This window comes from Diaphorina citri, unplaced genomic scaffold (genome assembly GCF_000475195.1).
Source record: "Diaphorina citri unplaced genomic scaffold, Diaci psyllid genome assembly version 1.1 scaffold1245, whole genome shotgun sequence".
Taxonomy (NCBI): Eukaryota; Metazoa; Arthropoda; class Insecta; order Hemiptera; family Psyllidae; genus Diaphorina; species Diaphorina citri.
In genome coordinates, this window is record NW_007378674.1 from 51726 (window position 1) to 71456 (window position 19731).

Genomic DNA, 19731 nt, shown 5'->3' on the forward strand with positions numbered 1-19731 from the left:
GCTGAAATTTAACCGCTTCTAACTCCGGACCGGTACTAAGTAAATATGTCAAATAATATTGAAAATAGTAGGAAATTTTGTTTTCTAACTAATAGACGAATATCCGATGCACTCTGATGTGGAGCGACTGAGATATTGGCGAAAAAGAGAGAAGGGTTCGATCAAGTTTGGTGTGACTATGCAGGTCTCGGCTCTCATCTCTCATGGGTTAAGCAACAATGGAATGATCGGAATGTATTCGGGTCACGGTCCGTCGATTTTCATGTGCTGTGCACATTGCATACACAGGGACGCGGTGGAAAACCGTGCAGGGGCATTTAGGTTCAGGTCGGCTGGAGAAGGTAACCGCTTCTAACTCCGGACCGGTACTGAGTAAATATGTCAAATAATATTGAAAATAGTCGGAAATTTTGTTTTCTAACTAATAGACGAATATCCGATGCGCTCTGACGTGGAGCGACTGAGATATTGGCGAAAAAGAGAGAAGGGTTCGATCAAGTTTGGTGTGACTTTGTAGGCCTCGGCTCTCATGGGTTAAGCAACAATGGAATGATCGGAATGTATTCGGGTCACGGTCCGACGATTTTCACGTGCTGTGCACATTGCATACACAGGGACGCGGTGGAAAACCATGCAGGGGCATTTAGGTTCAGGTCGGCTGGAGAAGGCAATTCCAGGGGTTTTAACAGCATTAGGAGTGTCTCTGATACACGTGGTAGGAAAGTAGACATGGATTCCTTTTCACATGCTTGATAGCGTGTGTACTGTGTGAGACCACAAAATATCTTCTGTATTACAGTCCACGTCAACTGGGAAGTCCGATGGAAGCGCATGGAGGGGAACCGCAACTTCTCAACTGTAAGTCGGACAGTTCTAAAAGTTTCACCATTCGATTCGGCGTGAAAAATCCCATGGGATCAACTATTCACATGCTTACTTGTTAATCAACGAGCTATTTTTTGACGAGTGCGCACCCAAAGGTCATCGGACTTCCCAGTTGAAGTGGACGTGTGTTTCCTACCTTTACTTGAGTCTGACTTACTTGAGTATCAGGTGGCTCTGTTCTGGCAAACGTAGGAATATGAGATGTCTTGTCATCCGAACATTTCTGAAACAAAATACAACGAAAATTTAGTTCAAAGCTCCGGGTTCGATTCCCGAGAATGGCGAATTTTATCCTAAACAGATAAGGTCTGTTCTCGGGACGGCTGGCTTCCAATTTCCAATCCTATCATTCTCTGTTCTCTCTTTGATTTCGGGACGATAAGACCTCCGTTGTTACAATTCCCTATATCATTCCCACCAGTTAGATCGAAGCTGAAAGTTCGATTCCAGCCAAGGGCAAACATTATCCTCTCGGAACAGCTGGTTTTCTTCGATTCTGTACTCTTGCTCGGTTTTTGAAAAGATACTAAAGGGATAATGTTCGTTCTCGGAACGGCTCGCTTTCTATCCTGTCCTCTCTTCGCTCTCGAGACGATAGGACCTCCGTTGGTACAGTTTCCTCTATCAAACCTCTTAAAAGAGCTACATTTTCATCTTATCTCTGGTGTTTACAGCAGTTCTAGCCTTCCGTGTAAACACACCTAGTCATATATCAGCGTCAAAATAATAATAATAATAATAATAATAATAATAATAATAATAATAATAATAATAATAATAGTGCTTATTTATACTGGGACTAAAGGATGACATCAGGAGATTCTGAAACATGTTAACTCTTTTCCATCAATAATGTTGTTTATTTAGTCCTTAGGACTAAAGGATGACATCAGGAGATTCTGAAACATGTTAACTCTTTTCCATCAATAATGTTGTTTATTTAGTCCTTAGGACTAAAGGATGACATCAGGAGATTCTGAAACATGTTAACTCTTTTCCATCAATAATGTTGTTTATTTGGTCAAGTGCAGACCGGTTTTCTTAGTGATAAAGATTTAGTTTATCCCGGAATTCTTGTTATAGGGGTGTAGCTGCACCGAAGGGGGTTGATGGTCTCTAGCCAAGATTTTTTTTTCCTCCATAAGGCGCTTTAACTAACTATGTTTTATGCATGTCGTTCGCGCCGGAAGCCAAGATTACTTGGTCCGTCGCGAACCGCAGTCAACCATCATGAGGACCTGTGCTTTTCCTTTGAAGCATGATAAGCATACTGTAACCTCCAGCTAGCCAGGCTGGGGGTTTGGCTGCTCTGATCCCTAGAGAGAAACAATCAATAAATTTTATTGATGAACTGACCAAAGTTTGGGTTAGCCAGATGACACAGCATACTATAGTCCCACAGTAATGCCGTCAAAACACCTAAAATTCCTAGATTCCTAGAAATTAGAAATCCTGAAGACTCTTTCTCATGCATATGTAAGAATCAGTTGACCCAAAGAACTGTAAATCCCCTCACTTGAAATGTGGCTTGTTAGACAAGCTCTCGAAGACTTAGTTTGTCTTTAGAGTTAGTTTGGAGGGTAGCGCACATGGCTCGTAAGCGCTAGGTGAGAGTTCGATTCCCGCCCGGGGCGGACTTCATACTAAACCGATAAGGTTCGTCTCAGAACGGCTGGCTTTCTCCTATCCTGTCCTCCTTCTCTCTTCGATTTCGGGACGATAAGACCATAGCAGTTACAGTTTCTTCTATCAACTAACTTTTCTACACTCTAAAAGGGACTTTTGAGTCTCATTCTGGTAGCATAAACAGAGTACATAGTCTATTCTTCTATTCTATTAACCTTTTGCGGACAGATTCATGTGTCACATGAAATCATGGTTCCGCCATTATGGTAGGAGAAATATAACTTAAATCTGGCGACATACTTCCCCACTTAGGCAGTTAGCGGCAGCATAGCATATCTTCTCGCACCGATTTGATACACAACGCTCGCCCAAAGCACATGATAGTTCTGGGGGGAAAGAGCAGTAAGAAATGAATGAAATATGTGCCTACATAGGGTAAGTGTACCATTTATTCGCCCACCTAAAAAACGTACCATTTATTGGCCCACCTGTACCACTGTACCATACGCCACATAAGTCTGAACTCGACGAACTTTTTCAAGATCCAATTTCATCAAAAGAAAGGGCTTAAAGAATGCTATCAAACCAGTAGTATTCCAAAATTGTAGTCATAAAAACAAAAATTAGAAAAATAAATGTGGGCAGGTGGGCCAATAAATGGTACATTTTTTAGGTGGGCGAATAAATGGTACACTTACCCTATATACCTAATTTAGAAAAATAAATGGGGAATACAGAACAAAATATGGATGGACAATATGGACATATTGAAAAAGTAATAAATAATAATGTTTCCTGCAGTAATTGCGATTGATATCTAGATTATCTAGTTGTACTCACAGGTTCTTACAGGAAAGTCGACAAAAGTTCTTGGTGGCGCAAATGACACGAAGGATACAAGTCACTTACGGGGAATAAAGGAAGGACGGACTAAAAAGCTCCAATTTTCTTCATGTCCACTGCTCTCAAGAGTTGCGGTATCCGCGGTATGTTCGCGGTATCCGCGGTTTGTTCGCGGTATCCGCGGTTTGTTCGCGGTATTCGCGTTTTGTTCGCGGTAACCGCGGTTTGTTCGCGGTATCCGCGGTTTGTTCGCGATATTCGCAGTTATGAGTTCGATCTCAGGCAAACGCAGATTTTTTTCAGCTCTTTTTACCGCAAATAATTGATGAAACCAAAATTTTCGCCTGCGGCCCGTCCTAAAATTTTTAGTTTCTATAGATTGTATAGCTCATAAAGAATGTCAAAGTCTCAATGGAGCAATGGAGCAGTTGCAAATGGGAAAATAATATCAATAAAAGGTCGATTCCTATGTAAAAAGTTGTGAAAAATCCAAATCTGAGGTCAAAACTCCGAAAAAGTAACTTTAAAAGGTCGAAAATTCAATTTTTAACCGCTGTAATGAAAAAGTTCAAAGAGTTGTGACGTCAGATTTCACGTCAAAATGCGCAGAAACGCTTGCGCACAAACAAACGAACATGAATGATGACGTCATCGCCTACGGGAGCGTATGCCGTGACGTCAAACTTCACGATTTACCGGTATTTTTTAAATCTTTGACGTCATCGCGTACGGGAGACGTCAAACTTCACGATTTACCGGTATTTTTAAATTGATTTATCTCGGTATTTAGAAGTAGTAGAAGAAAAAGAAAAATTCCGTTGGTCCTCATTTTTCCTGCTCTATGACTTTGAAACATCACCCAAGTAGCGCGACTTCTATTAGCCAGCGAAGACAGCACGTTGAATGCAACAGAATCACTTGAGTAAAGCAACGTTGGCGTGGTTAGCATCCGGATGGGTGACCACCTGGCCAAAGAAGTTAAGAGACTTTTCTGTCTAATCCCAGCTGGATAAATTAGGTACATTCTATTTTTCGGGTACTTATTTCAGCAAATTTAGAAGGTGATGGTTGTTGTTATAGCGGCATTAACTTTAGTCGATTGCCGATTGGTGATGGTAGAATATGGCGACCACCCCAAAAACAGGGGTGGCAGATTTAGGCCGGGGACCACAAAGTGATTTTGAAGTCGGTTAAAGTTTAACTCTCAGATTAAGCTATCTGATTGGTTGATTAAAAAAAAAAAAAAAAAAAAAATTAAAAAATAAAGACTTTATGGCAGGATTCTCACACAGAGCTCTTCCACCCAACCTTTGAAGTTTTTTTTTTCATTATTACTAGGTAGTATTATTATTTTATTAATCCCTTTCCCTTCTCACCTGTGCACTTGCTCCCGGCGCAAATCATCTGTCCCGAGCACTCTTCATTCTGACGACATCCCAGCTCACAAGTACCGGCCTGACATGCCTGGCCTGTGGGACATTGGGAGTGAGAGGTACACGGGCTTTGACAGAGGGAAGAGATACAGCGTTCCCCTTCTGAACAGTCAGAGTGAGAGAGACAGGCCACTGAAATGAGATGGAAAACGAGGGGTTAAGACTATGATTTAGGTTGATAGTTGCCTAAAAAATACTTTTCTTAGGTCCCTATTATTACTTTATTCAGGTCCCTATACTAGGTTATATTGAAGTAATGATAACTCAAATTTAGGTAAAAAAAGTGAAAAATTCAAGAAAACACTTTATTACTACACTGTAAAACATCCAAAATCTACAACGGAATGCCATCTAGAATAAAGAATACAATAAGCAATAAGTCTTCCGATTTCATGACAATCGGCAAACTGATTTAAAAGTTGGTTATAAGATTTGACCCATTACACATGGGGATCTCAAGTCAAATAAGAGGATGTAAAGACACTCGTAATGCCGAAAAATATCAACACTGTTTCGTGTAATATAGCTCTTGACGTTCACGCACCTCCCGGCACGCTTGAAAAATTGACACCTCGTTTCGTCTTACCTCGGCATCGGCCGCCAATACATTTCTCTTCGCCGGCCAAACACTCTTGATCTCCCGCACAGGCCGACATCTCCCTAAAGCAGCCCACGCGCGCCTCTCCGCCTACCGCACTGAACCCATCCGGACACGCGCACACCGGGCGCTTGCCTACCGCGCGGCACAGAGCGTTCGGGCCGCACGCGCCCTGACAGACACTCACGCATTGGCCGCCCGAACAGCGCGAGCTTGGCGGACAGTCGGCGTCCCCACGCGGGCATTGACCTGTGAGGGGAGAGATGAGAAAGGAAAATTGAAGTACATGATTATATTATAATAAAATAGAGCCGTTTTTTCAATTATTTATTTTGTTAAATACAATCAAAATTTCTCAACATCGAATTCAGTAAAGTAAAGAAGAAGAAGAAAAAAAAAATCAAATTATTATTTATTTATTTTTAAAGAGTTTAATAGAGGGAACTGTAACTGCTAAGGTCTTATAGTTCCGAAATTGAAGAGCGAGGGAACACAAGATAGGAGAAAGCCAGCCGTTCCGAGATTGAACATTATCGGCTTAGGATAAAATCCGCCCCAGGCGGGAATCGAACCCGCAGCCTAGCGCTTACAAGGCAGACGCACTACCAGCCAAGCTAACAAGGCTGGCCCTTCAACATTTAATATGACAATAAATGAGAAAATATAGGGAACTACTGGCAAAAAGGTAGGTAGGTACTCTTCAGTCCTATGCGGGCAATCTAAATAAGGTCACTGCCTTGAAGTAATGCCACGCTTGGCCTTGGCAGTGTAGGTATATCATCCCAATAAAAAAAAAAAAAAAAAAAAAAAAAAAAAAAAACACCAACAACAACAACAAAAAGGCTAAATAAAGTATTCGACTTTACCTTGAGGGACACAGCCAGTCTTGTACGGGTCCCCGACGCTCAGCTCGGGGCACGAACACACGACCTTTCCATTGGTAGCCCCGGTATCCTCACACCTTGCAGTCGGATGACACGGGTTCGAGTCCCGGCATAGGTTGGATTCGCGGGCACAGTGGACGTCAGGGGAGGGCGAGGGGTGGGTACCCACGGGACAGTGACAGACGGGACGGTGGTCTTCCGGAATACACACAGCGTTAGTTCCACAAGCTCCTGATAAGAGAGGGATAGGCAATTTTTAACTTTAGAATTTTCAAGATAAAATTACACAAAATTATCAGTGGTTGGGTGGAAGAGCTCACGTAAGTGCGAACCCTGTCACTTAAAATTAAGTAAGTCCTTAAAAAGAATATCTCACATAAATAATAATAATAAAAAAATCTGGAGACAATATTATCAATTCTTCAAGGGCAAAAAATAGTGATATCTCACATAAAAAACATCTCGTGTGAAAAAATTGACGCCAAGTAAACAGAAAAATGTGCTTACCTGAATCACAGGCAGGGATACACGTGTGGGACAACAGATCACATGCATGCGATGTTGAACAATCGTGATTGTGGACGCAAGGCACCTGACGACACTCGATATTTGGATCACCTGAGAAAATAATTATAATACATTTGTTAAAAGAAAATTGATTTACTTAAAGTTTGAACCAAATTTTAAACAAGTATATATTTTCATTGCAACAAAATAAAAACGGCGGTTTTTTATGTTCTAATTGACAAGTTCGCGGAGTTCGCGAATGATAACACATTGACAAATTGCTGAAGACGGGTTTGGAGTTCAGACCCGAAACGTCCAATACCAAACAGTAAGGTACGTGCCAACTTTAAGTCCTATAAAAAGTATAAGTTAGGACGCAAGGTACCTGACGACACTCGATATTTGGATCACCTGAGAAAATAATTATAATAAATTTGTTAAAAGAAAATTGATTTACTTAAAGTTTGAACAAAATTTTAAACAAGTATATATTTTCATTGCAACAAAATAAAAACGGCGGTGAAACATACATTGGATACAAAATCATTCCTGGACAAGCGCGCGTTAGGTAGAACGCAAAACTCACCAACATAAGATCCGGGCGGACAGAAGCACCGTGCTTCGTGGTTATTCACCACACACACCGCGTTTACACCACAACTGACACCGTCACAGCTATTCCAACAAGTGAGCGTTAGGTAGAACACAAAACTCACCAACATAAAATCCAGCTAAGTATTTTGACAAGGCGGCGTTAGGTAGAACACAAAACTCACCAACATAAGATCCGGGCGGACAGAAGCACAAGGCGGCTAGTGGACACCTTGTAACGTGTATTATCAACATAACCCTATCTTATATTTCCCAGAATGTAATACACTGGAGTGTCAATGCAGGCCGCCGTACCAAATAGTGGCCGGGGAATGTACTCTAGCTACATGCGGCACACAGGGGCAGTGTCCTGGAGGGGCGGAATGTGTCAACATAGCGGGCGGTGTGTCCTATTGTGCGTGTCCTAAAGGATTTAGACCCAAGGAAGATGGATATTGTGAAGGTAAGATCATTTTGATTGCATACTACCTACGGTATGGACATTCTACGACACAGACTACACGCGTCTAATGTAGCAGTTGTTTCATTGATACGAAATAAGAAACAAACGGTTTCTTCAAGCTAAGTGAATCGCAAGGGAAAGGTACCTAGACCCTTGACAAATGGAGTGTGTCTTCTGAAAACATGTGATGTGTTCTAATCCACTCGACCGAACTTATTATTGAGTACTATAGGTATTAAGAATGGGTGGAAATATCCCCTCAAAAAAGCAGTGTCTATTAAGAAAAATTGAGAGTTTTTCCCCATCAGAAAAAGTTCCTTTTTATTTCGTTAGCGATGAAGCTTGTGCTACAGTGAACTTTATGGTTTATGGTTCTGTGTCATAGCATGCCCATCTAGCGTGTCCCTTACAACCCTTATCAAAAGGGGCGATTGGTTTCATCAGAAGGGCGATCGATATTTATTAGGATAACGATAAGAATATATTTATTTATATTGTATTTTATTTTATTTATATTGTAATATTTAAAGTTTATCTTTAAATAAATTGCCCTTGCCCTATGACGGGTGTTTTTGGGGCCTATTATTATTTATAAGAATATACCCACACTGTAGGCCCCCAAAAAAGGGGCAAAAAACGTATTCCTAAATCTTTATTCTCATTTCTACATTTCAGATGTGGATGAATGCGCCGAATCCCGTCACCTGTGTGGTCCGGGGGCGGTCTGTATCAACCACCCCGGGTCCTACACTTGCCAGTGCCCCCCTAACTCATCCGGTGACCCGCTCCTAGGGTGCACCCACGCTAGGGTGCAGTGCTCTCGGGATGCGGATTGTGACGGACCGTATGAACGGTGCGTGCGCGCCGCATGCGTGTGTCCGGCGCCTTACTATGCGGATGTGAATGATGGACATAAGTGCAAGAGTGAGTTTTTGTTGTTTGTCCCCCCCCTCATTAGCTTGGAACTACAGTCTTTACAAAGTGAGAAAAAACTGGATGCCACTTGTGCGAAAACCTTTGAACCAATCAGAACCAAGCCTTTTTATTATTATTTTTCAAACAATACTTTTTTAAAGAGGTTTGATAGATGAAACTGTAACGGCTAAAGTCCTATTATATCATCCTGAAAGCGAAGAGAGAGGGAAGACAGGATAGTAAAAGCCAGCCGTTCCGAGGACGAACATTATACGTTAAGGATAAAATCCGCCCCGAGCGGGAATCGAACCTGCGGCCTAGCGCTTACAAGGCAGACGAACTATTTAACCCATTCTATGTCCACATAAAAATCTATAATAATCATGCTTAACTCATTCCAGGTCCATGTGAACGATTCTCGTGCGGTATCAACGCCCAATGTACCCCGGCCGACCCTCCCCAATGTACCTGTCTAGCCGGGTACACGGGTGAAGCAACTTTGGGCTGTTTAGACGTGGATGAGTGCCTAGGCGTGTCACCTTGCGCGTCCAGTGCGCTGTGTGTTAACGAGAAGGGAGGCTTTAAGTGCGTCTGTCCGAAAGGTGAGTTTTTGCTGTTGTTGTAGCAGCTTCATCTGTAGCCAAATGGTGATGGCAGAATAAAAAAAAGGATATTTTTCTTTCTGCCATACACCGGGGTGATGGTCTCTAGTCATGTTTAACTGACTCGTTCTGAACCGCGAACCGAAAGGTAAGTGAGGGGCACGGTTGAACCAGTGGTAGCGCCTGATTGCCATGCAGAACGTCCTGGGTTCGATTCCCACAGACAACAAAAAATGTATAAATTTGTTCCCGTGTTGATTCAGCGCAGCGTTTCTTCCTGTCCTTCTGATGAGAGGGATACCTATGTACTACGGGATGGGCATGCTACGACAAAGATCACATGAGTCTAATGTCTAATGTAGCAGTTGTTTAATTAACAAATATGAACGGCACTCAAACACTTTTTTTTTACCAATACTCCTAAATAAGTCCAACCGACTTTATTTAGACAAACTGTTCATCTTCGAATTATCACCAATTTACTTGCGTTTTTCTCCATTCATACCATTTTCTCTGTCATTTGAGTCATTTCTCATATCATCCATTTTTCAGTCTCTTTCTGCCAGTATAAACGGGGTATATGTATTATATTCTATTCTATTCCTCAGGTACCACAGGGGACCCGTACACTCTAGGCTGCGTGGGGTCAGGGTCGCCCCGCACCGAGTGTCGTGTAGACAAGGTGGGCTGTTTGGACGTGGATGAGTGCCTAGGCGTGTCACCTTGTGCGTCCAGTGCGCTGTGTGTCAACGAGAAGGGAGGCTTCAAGTGTGTCTGTCCTAAAGGTAAGTAAAAATCCCTGTTCCAAATGGGGACAATTTTATTTAACGGTGCCAAAACTGGACATCTCGGAACTTTGACCTTTGAATATAACTAATTAATGTCAACTTTGCCAGAAATACCATACCCATACACCAACAGATTCCCTTAGATTTTCTAGCTTTTTTTCAAAGACCAAAACAATTAAAATCGGCTGCTTGTTTCAAAAGATATGAGTTTTTCGTGTTTTCCAAAAAAAAGTCCATCCGGGAGATGTCCACTTTTGGAACTGGACAACTCAAGTATGATCTCTGTACTATTAGTATTGTATACTTAGTATGTCAAAATTTACAACGCGCTTGCTTGTCATGCAGAAAGTCTCGGGTTCGATTCACGACAAAAAAAAAAAAATTGACCGTGAAAGGTTTTGGGTAACTTTGTCTACTTCACTTACGTTTTTATCCATTTATACTGTTTTCGCTGTCATTTGAGTTATTTCTCATATCATCCATTTCCTCTACTATTCCTCATCAGCCTCATCTACCATAGGAGTGTCTATTCTATTGTATTCTGTTCTATTCAAGGGAATATTTAATCTCTTTATGGCAGTATAAACAGGGTATTATTATGTTAGACGGTCTCTTCTTGATCCCTTGTCAGCCGCGTCCATTTTGTTTAGGACTTTTGCACTCTGTTTAGGATGAACAGGGTATATTCTATTCCTCAGGTACCACAGGGGACCCGTACACTCTAGGCTGCGTGGGGTCAGGGTCGCCCCGCACCGAGTGTCGTGTAGACAAGGAGTGCTCCCCGAGTCTACAGTGTAGAGGGGGCGCGTGTGTAGACCCCTGCCGGAGTGTGGAGTGCGGTGCGCATGCGCTATGCGAGCCGCAGGATCATCGCGCCTCGTGCCGGTGTGAGCTTGGCTATACGGAAGGATTGAACGGGAAATGTGTTTCATGTAAGTGGTTTTTAGCTAAATCCCCTTTAAGGATGAACTATTTTTTCCCTTTTTAAAAAATCCAAAGAGTGATTTTTTAAGGGTAAAGTAAAAGTCCATTTTTTTCTTTTAATCTCATTCTCTCGTTTCTTCCAGTATGTGAAGGTATCGTGTGCGCGCCAGGCGCGGCATGCATTGTCACGCCTGCAGGCCCGACCTGTACTTGTGCCGACGGTGCGCGCGGTAACCCCTTCCCAGGCGGCGCCTGCTATCCGGACCTGTGCTCTGCCACCCAACCGTGTCCGGCCCTGAGCGTATGCGTGGCAGGACGGTGTAAGGCGCGATGTGCGGGTGTGGTGTGCGGGGCCGGAGCCCAGTGTGATCCAGCCCTGGACAGATGCGTGTGTCCGCCGTTCTATGTGGGAGATCCAGAGTTCAACTGTGTGCCACGTGAGTAGATTTTCTTATTTTTTATAGTTTTTTCCCCTTATTTTTTGGCGTATACTTTATAAACGAAGAGTTTTTCTCTGAGATATCACTATATTTTTTTTTCTTTTTTTCTCTCTTGTTGTGTAATATTCTTTAGTAAACTCATTTAAGTTCAACCATTCCCTTGATATGGCTCTCACGAGGCTGAGTGCAGCAACGAGCAGGAACGTTAACTTCCTCTTTCTTTTCACCATTTCAGCCGTCACTATGCCCGTGTGTATCCCACCGTGCGGTCCCAACGCTCACTGCGAGTACAACTCAGAGTCCCCAGGTTCGAGCCCCGGCAGCGACAACATTTGCGTCTGTAACAGCGGCACACACGGCAATCCGTACGCGGGTTGCGGCACAGCTGGGCCGCAAGACAGAGGGTCGTGTGATAGTGGGGCGGGGTTGTGTGGGCCCGGGGCCCAATGTTTGGAGACAGGAGGGAGTGTGGAGTGCCAGTGCCCGGCCGGGTATAAGGGCAATCCGTATGTGCAGTGTGTGGGTAAGTAGATTGTACCTACATGTAAGAACCTACATAGCCCATTCAACGCCGGGTGTGATAAGGGCTTAAGCCTAGGAACTGATCCGTCATCCCGCGCGCAAAGTGTTCTACAAGCCCATTCACCTAGATGTCTACACGTATCTTTGGGGGTCGAGTGGATTTGAACACATCACATGCCTTCAGGCAAACTCCATTTGTCAAGGGTCTAGGTTTACCTTACCCTTGGAATCAACTTTTTTTAGAGAAACCATTTACTGATTTCTAATGAAACTATTCCAGCCCACCTCTGTGGCCGAGTGGTCAAGAGTACTGACTCTCAACACGGAGGTGCTGGACCAGGGCGGAAATTTTCTAACCAAACATTCCCGTTCTTGGATAGGCATGTACCTATGTACGATAATATGCCTTGAAGTAATGCGAAAGCAGTGCCGAATAATAATAAAAACGATATCCATTCTCTCATTCATTTATTTGGTACTGGGCGCGGGTTCGATTCCCGCCCGGGGCGGATTTTATCCTAAAGGGATAATGTTCGTTCTCGGAACGGCTGGCTTTTTCCTATCCTGTTTTCTGACAGGAGGGAGTGTGGAGTGCCAGTGCCCGGCGGGATATAAGGGCAATCCGTATGTGCAGTGTGTGGGTAAGTAGATGTTCTTATAATCAATATTGATAACGCTTTTATTGCTTGAATAGGACTGAAAATTCCCTTTACCCCAGCAGTCTAAATAAGGTCTCGTATACATATTTGATGAAATAAAGTGAAACAATACCAGTAATCTCTCTGAACCTTTTTTTAAGAGGTTGGATAGTAGGAACTATAACAACGGAGGTCTTATCGTCTTGAATTGGAAGAGGGAAGGAGGGCAGGATAGGAAAAAAAATCAGTCGTACTGAGAACGAATCTCACATGTTTAGGATAAAGTTCGCCCCGAGCGGAAATCGAATCCAGTATTTTTCTGACGCTACAGTTGAATGAATGACTAACCATTATAGTAGGTATTTCCTGATATGCCTCACAGTTTGTTGTGAAAGATACATTATTCAGAAACATACTTATGTACTCCCAAACATCCTTCAAAGAAGGAAAAAGTCAACTGCTTGATTTTATACTGTGTCGTATGACAATTATGTATCAGAGCAGTACGTTAAATACATTTTAATTGGTTCTGTCATTTCAGATATTGACGAGTGCTGGAGCAGTAACACATGTGGCAGTAATGCTGTCTGTATTAACACCCCTGGATCCTATGATTGCCGCTGCAAGGAGGGTAACGCCGGCAATCCGTTTGTAGCGTGTACCCCTGTTGCCGTAGTGCCGCACTCCTGTGAAGATCCGGCAACGTGTGTTTGCTCGAAGAACGCGCCGTGCCCTTCTGGGTAAGTAATACATTGTATTAGCCCACCATCTTTGTGGCCGAGTGGTCAAGAGCACTGACTCTCAAGGTGCTGGGTTCGAATCCCGGCCAGGGCGGAAATTTTCTAACCCTATTTTTCCGTTCTTCGATAGACATGGATGTAAAAGAATGTGCCTTGATGTAATGCGAAAGCGGTACCGAGGTGTAACTTGATGAAGGGAAAAAAAAATCGTAGTGTTAAAGCGCCTAAAAGGGGGAACAATCCATTGTATTATTATTGTATTTCTCTTTTATTGAATAGACGAAGCTAATCTTGACCCCGCGAAGCCCTACGAGGAGTTCTGAGCTTCTGAGGGCTATTGTGTAAAATATAGTTATTTTGTTAATGACAACAGAAAAGTGGAAACAAATGGAGGAGACCCATTTCTGTAAAAACAAATGGAGGAGATTTCGAAACATCTGGATGGATGACTTCAAAGTCAATTTTGGGGAGGTGCTGAGCCAGGCATCCAGGCAATCGTGTTATATTGTCCTATGAGCAATAATTATAACTTTATTGTTCTTTCATTTTCAGCTATGTGTGTAAGAACTCCCGGTGCACAGACCTCTGCGCTACTTCTTTCTATTGATCTCTTTCCTCTCAGCTCTCCTTCCATGATTCTTCTCGGCAGACAATTTCTTCTCAGGATGTGACCCAGCCAACTTCTTTTTCTGTTCACTATGGTTCTCAGTATTTCTCTTTTCTCATCAACTCTTCTCAGCACTTCTTCATTCCTGACTCTATCTGACCACTTGATTCCTTCTAGCCTTCTCCACATCCACATCTCGAAGCTCTCCAGATCTTTCTCTTCTTTCTTCCTCATCGTCCACGTTGTCCTATGTCTTGTCCTATGAGCAATAATTATAACTTTATTGTTCTTTCATTTTCAGCTATGTGTGTAAGAACTCCCGGTGCACAGACCTCTGCGCTAACGTACGCTGTGGTCCCCGAGCCCTCTGTGTTCAAGGTCAGTGCCTGTGCCCTTCGGATCTCATCGGAAACCCAACCGATCTTACCCGAGGCTGTCAAGTGAAGGGACAGTGCGCCAATGATCTGGAATGTAAACCCAATGAAATCTGTTTCCAAGGTAAAGTTTACGAGTTACATTGTTTATACATAGGTATAGGCCGGGTGCTTCGAACTCTTGACGTTCGCGTGCCTGCAACGCTTGATTTTCTGACTTGAAAAATTGGTTTGATAAAGGGCATAGTAACAACGGAGAGTTTTTTTAAAGAGGTTTGACAGAGGGAACTGTAACTGCTAAGGTCTTATCGTCCCGAAATCGAAGAGAGAAGGAAGACAGAATTTGTAAATTGTTTATACATAGGTATAGGCCGGGTGCTTCGAACTCTTGACGTTCGCGTGCCTGCAACGCTTGGATTTTCTGACTTGAAAAAATTGGTTTGATAAAGGGCATAGTAACAACGGAGAGTTTTTTTTAAGAGGTTTGACAGAGGGAACTGTAACTGCTAAGGTCTTATCGTCCCGAAATCGAAGAGAGAAGGAAGACAGAATTTGGAAGAAACCATTTACCGATGAAATTTGTAGTAATGTGTTGATTGTCGAAGTACTGTAACGTAAGGAGTCTAAATATTAGAAGCTACCGGCGCGGCGATAACACAAGGTACCAGTTTTCGGTGGACCAATAATGTTAAGCGACGTTGGGTGACCATCTTGGAAATCTCGTTCTAATGGCGATAAACACATTTTCTGTAGAGCACAGCTTTCCTAGCTTAAGTACACGAAAAACCGCGCCCCTGTAAAAATTTTATGAGAAAAGCCCTCCTGTTACTGATTAAAATAAATTCATAGAAAAAGGAATCGAACCCACGTACCCTGGTTTACACTCGCACACTGGTGCACCTTGTTCGTCCACGGTGCACACCTCATTTGCGCCACATGCCGTGCTGGTGCACAGGTTAACACATTTCCTATAGCCGGTCTCCGGGTTTTGATTACATACAAGGCCGCGGCTACAGTCCTGATCTTTCGTGCATTCGTTCCTGTGAATGGGAACACAAAGGGGTTAAATAACAACTTGAATTTTCCTTGTTTAGACTGCGAGAGCAAAGGGAATTTTCAGTCCTATGCTGGTAGTATAAACAAGGTATATTCTAATTCTATTTTCCTTCCGGAATTTCCCTCTTCTGAAGCTCCTTTCCCCTTTTTTTTTCCTATGGCTTAGTACAGGCTCTTAAATTATGAAGTTTTTTGGCGTTCCCTTTTCAACACAAAGGTGTTTTTGGGGGATATCACTTTTTTTGTCCAAACTTTTTATTCCTGGATTAATTTTGGTGTTAATTTTTCCAAGCAAAAATGTTATATCACTATTTTTGGATTGACTTTCGTTCATAACTGAATTGGGTTCAAATCACTGGATAGGTACTCATAGGGTTCTGGATCGATTTTGGCGTTATTTTTTCAACGTAAAAATGTTTTTGGGGGGATATCACAAATTTTTGGCCGACGAACATAACTTACTTGGGTGCAGATCTCTCCGGTTGACAGCCGATGTTCAAATCACTGGGTACTCCCTGATAGCCATCCTGACACATACAGCTAGCTACATGGTTTACTCCTACACATATAGCGTTAGGTCCACATTGGATCTTAGCACAGCTGTCCACACACAGACGGGTTTTTCCACTACCTAGGCAACAGAATTACAATAATTTATTATTAAGGCGTTGTTGATTTTATCCTTAACAGATAAGGTTCGTTCTCGGAATGGCTGGATTTCTTCTTTCTTCTGTCTTCCTTCTCTCTTCGATTTCGGGACGATAAGACCTTAGCAGTTACAGTTCCCTCTGTCAAACCTCTTAAAAAAAACTCTGTTACCTAGGCAACAGAATTACAATAATTTATTATTAAGGCGTTGTTGATTTTATCCTTAACAGATAAGGTTCTTTCTCGGAATGGCTGGATTTCTTCTTTCTTCTTCTCACAAAATTACTTCTCACAAAACAAGGGGAATTTTTCCTCTTAGTGTGAGAAGAGTACACTGCTTTTTTTTCCTTATCTTTTTAAATACATAAATAATACTGTTATCTTTACTTATACATTGTACTCATATTATGTATTTTATGTCAAATAAATTGTACAAATAAATTACAAAATTACAAATTCTGTCTTCCTTCTCTCTTCGATTTCGGGACGATAAGACCTTAGCAGTTACAGTTCCCTCTGTCAAACCTCTTTAAAAAAGTAGTGGTCTACTGCTGGGATAAAGGGACTCTAATTCGAGCAGTATTATAAAAATAAGCACTATTTCAATATTATACCTCTTATTCCGCTACCTACATAAATTTACTTATATGTGCGTATATTATGTACGTACGTATACCTAATATTGAGAGTCGAAAACATCATGACGTGGTGCTGAAAGATGGAAATTCGACACCTCTAGAGTCGAAGGGTAACAATAGGTAATAACATCAGTGGCGACTCAAATTTTCGAGTATTTTTAATAAATTCGAATTTCTTAATACACCACTTGCTACTGGTCTCTTGTGAATTATTCATATATCGTATTAGGTATAACTCGAGTCTTCCCTGCTTGGTATTCTTTAAGCGCCACAAATTCAAGCAGAAAATCATAGAATCTTCGGGGTGCGTCGCGTTGCCAATAGATCAGTTGCGCTTACTTGGGTGGTGTTTCAAAATCATAGAGCAGGAAAAATGAGGACCAACGCAATTTTTCTTTTTCTTCTACGACTTCTAGATCCCGAAATAAATCGATTTAAACCGCTACCTACAGCGCGCTTATTTTCAAAATATCTCAACAATATTGAGAGTCGAAAACATCATGACGTGGTGCTGAAAGATGGAAATTCGACACCTATAGAGTCGAAGGGTAACCATAGGTAATAACGAGAGTCGAAAACATCATGACGTGGTGCTGAAAGATGGAAATTCGACACCTATAGAGTCGAAGGGTAACCATAGGTAATAACATCAGTGGCGACTCAAATTTTCGAGTATTTTTAATAAATTTGAATTTCTTAATACACATACACCACTTGCTACTGGTCTCTTGTGAATTGTTCATGTATCGTATTATAACTCCCTGCTTGCTATTCTTTTAGCGCCACAAATTCAAGCAGAAAATCATAGAATCTTCGGGGTGCCTCGCGTTGCCAATTGGAACCTCGAATTTCTAACTTACAAGTGTAGTGTGATACCAATTGATTATTTAATTTGTGATTGGTTCTTCTTACTTGAAGTACCTACCTAAGTTTGAGCAGAAGTCATATCACGGATGTGTCTACGGCTTGCTGTATACCCTATGCCACTGGTCATAAATACAAAACGCCGACAATAAAGTGCTTATTTTACGCTCTGAAAGTCTGAACTCTACAAAAAAAGAAATAAACCTAATAATAACAGTACCTACCTACGTAATAACATCAATTTTATTATTATGAAAAGAAAATCTGCTGAGGCACAATGTTTCCCTTGGCAACATAATCGAGAAATCGTATTTTGAAGAAATTAAACAGCGAATGTGCTGCTCTTCTGACCATCAATTCAGGAAAATAGACATGGTTCAGTTAACTTTAGAACTCTTTCAGGAACAAAAAAGGCTTAAGTACTTACTACCCCATCGGGCAAAAAATTAATGAGCAAATCAAAATAGGACATACCCGTTCGAGAAAAAATTATTACGGAACAAAAGGGACAGACAAATTAAATGCAAAAATTGTCGACTTTGAACTTGGAAATCATTTCGTTCGATTCATAAAAAAAGACCCTAAATGATAATTAAAAAATAATAATAAACAACGATTAAAAATCAAATAAAATTATCACACTCACCCACCTGTTTCGAGCCAAAGCTCCAAAGGACAAGTTCTAGCGTTCACTCCTGATCGTACTACAAACTGCGTCTAGTTTCTAATCTTCCCGAGAGTTAAATGACGAAGCCGTTACCAAGCTCCATTTTCAACATCACTTGCAGATATGAGAAGATAGGACGAGCGAGAGGAGGTAGAGGAGGAAGAGGAGAAAGAGAAGAGAGAGGGGAAAGAGAAGAGAGGGAGAAAAGAGAAGAAAGGGAATAAGATTAGGAAGAGAAGAGAGGAGGAGGGAGAAGAGGAGAAAGAGGAGAGAAGGAGAAAGAGGAGGGAGAGGAGAAAGAGAAGAGAGGAGGAGGGAGAAGAGGAGAGAGGGAGAAAGAGAAGAGAGGAGGAGGGAGAAGAGGAGAGAGGGAGAAAAGAAAGAGAAGAAAGGGAATAAGACGAGAGAGAGGAGGTAGAGGAGGAAGAGGATAAAGAGAAGAGAGGAGGAAGAGAAGAGAGAGGGGAAGAGAAGAAAGAGAAGAGAGGGAGAAAAGAAAGAGAAGAAAAGGAGAAAGAAGAGGAAGAGAAGAGAGAGAGAAAGAGAAGAGAGAGGGGAAGAGGAGAAAGAGAAGAGAGGGAGAAAAGAAAGAGGAGAAAGGGAGAAAGAAGAGGAAGAGAAGAGAGGGAGAAAGAAGAGGAAGTGAAGAGAGAGAGAAAGAGGAGAGAGAGGGGAAGAGAAGTTCATGTATCGTATTATAACTCTAGTCTTCCCTGCTTGGTATTCTTTAAGCGCCACAAATTCAAGCAGAACAAACAAACAGAGATCTCAAGTAAAACCATGTAAAAAAATCATGGAATCTTCGGGGTGCGTCGCGTTGCCAATTGGAACCTCGAATTTCTAACTTACAAAGTGTAGTGTGATACCAATTGATTATTTAATTTGTGATTGGTTCTTCTTACTTGAAGTAGGTACCTAAGTTTGAGCAGAAGTGATATCACGGATGTGTCTATGGCTTGCTGTATACCCTATGCCACTGGTCATAAATACAAAACGCCGACAATAAAGTGCTTATTTTACGCTCTGAAAGTCTGAACTCTAAAAAAGAAAAACATTCAAGAGATTTGAGTGATTTAAAACATGCGGATTAGTTTAGTTTAGAGTTAACGTGGCGTGGGCGGAGAGTTTTTATAAACAATATCGTACATTTATGCTTCAGATTCTTCAGAAACTTATTCACCAGTGCTGTTTTAATTACTGCGAAGCAGAACAATCCCTTCTGTGTGAGTGAGCGAAACTCACTCACACAGAGATCGCTCTATCTCTAGAAACTTAACATCTAGAAATCTGAAATTTGTTAGGAGTATTCCCAATATGTTCTAGATCAGGGGTTTCCAACTAGCGGCCCGCGAAGCTTTTTAGGGTTTGTACAAACTTACCTAAATATAAAAAGAACAGACCAGTGTAGGTATCATTGAGTGATGGAAACTGACCCCCTTTAGTGTTCAACTACAATCAGGAGAACACTTTTTGAAAAA

General features: G+C 41.9%; 3 protein-coding genes across 3 annotated transcripts; 1 reads left to right on the top strand and 2 right to left on the bottom strand.

The window, feature by feature from the left end:
* Nucleotides 1–569: 569 nt before the first annotated feature.
* Nucleotides 570–7498, bottom strand: LOC103514931 (tenascin-like). Its single transcript, XM_026827775.1, has 8 exons — nucleotides 7363–7498; nucleotides 6777–6887; nucleotides 6252–6500; nucleotides 5374–5634; nucleotides 4731–4919; nucleotides 2812–2897; nucleotides 1043–1108; nucleotides 570–764 (listed from the first exon to the last, which is right to left on the bottom strand). The coding sequence occupies exons 1-8, from the start codon at nucleotides 7496–7498 to the stop codon at nucleotides 570–572; spliced, it is 1293 nt and encodes a 430-aa protein (XP_026683576.1).
* Nucleotides 7499–8071: 573 nt separating this feature from the next.
* LOC113469823 (latent-transforming growth factor beta-binding protein 4-like) lies at nucleotides 8072–13207 on the top strand. The gene is made up of 9 exons (XM_026827776.1): nucleotides 8072–8075; nucleotides 8506–8754; nucleotides 9147–9347; nucleotides 9956–10132; nucleotides 10834–11067; nucleotides 11203–11496; nucleotides 11735–12022; nucleotides 12302–12362; nucleotides 13201–13207. Exons 1-9 carry the CDS (start codon nucleotides 8072–8074, stop codon nucleotides 13205–13207), a joined length of 1515 nt encoding a protein of 504 aa, XP_026683577.1.
* Nucleotides 13208–15068: 1861 nt separating this feature from the next.
* Nucleotides 15069–16073, bottom strand: LOC108253098. The gene is made up of 3 exons (XM_026827777.1): nucleotides 15899–16073; nucleotides 15253–15420; nucleotides 15069–15174 (listed from the first exon to the last, which is right to left on the bottom strand). Exons 1-3 carry the CDS (start codon nucleotides 15970–15972, stop codon nucleotides 15069–15071), a joined length of 348 nt encoding a protein of 115 aa, XP_026683578.1. The 5' UTR covers nucleotides 15973–16073.
* Between the last annotated feature and the right edge of the window lie 3658 nt (nucleotides 16074–19731).

Bases quoted from the DNA above. Each gene is read 5' to 3' on its own strand.
- LOC103514931 (XM_026827775.1), bottom strand. From the start codon at position 7,498: ATGTTGGTGAGTTTTGTGTTCTACCTAACGCTCACTTGTTGGAATAGC. The intron at 6,501-6,776 runs GTAAGCACATTT...CTCTCTTATCAG, and splicing joins TATCCCTGCCTGTGATTCAG to GAGCTTGTGGAACTAACGCT. The intron at 5,635-6,251 runs GTAAAGTCGAAT...CTCCCCTCACAG, and splicing joins GACTGGCTGTGTCCCTCAAG to GTCAATGCCCGCGTGGGGAC.
- LOC113469823 (XM_026827776.1), top strand. The intron at 10,133-10,833 runs GTAAGTAAAAAT...TCTATTCCTCAG, and splicing joins CAAGTGTGTCTGTCCTAAAG to GTACCACAGGGGACCCGTAC. The intron at 12,023-12,301 runs GTAAGTAGATTG...AAACTATTCCAG, and splicing joins TCCGTATGTGCAGTGTGTGG to CCCACCTCTGTGGCCGAGTG.
- LOC108253098 (XM_026827777.1), bottom strand. From the start codon at position 15,972: ATGTGTCAGGATGGCTATCAGGGAGTACCCAGTGATTTGAACATCGGC. The intron at 15,421-15,898 runs GTAAGTTATGTT...TCCCATTCACAG, and splicing joins CCGGAGAGATCTGCACCCAA to GAACGAATGCACGAAAGATC. The intron at 15,175-15,252 runs GTACGTGGGTTC...AAATTTTTACAG, and splicing joins GTGTGCGAGTGTAAACCAGG to GGGCGCGGTTTTTCGTGTAC.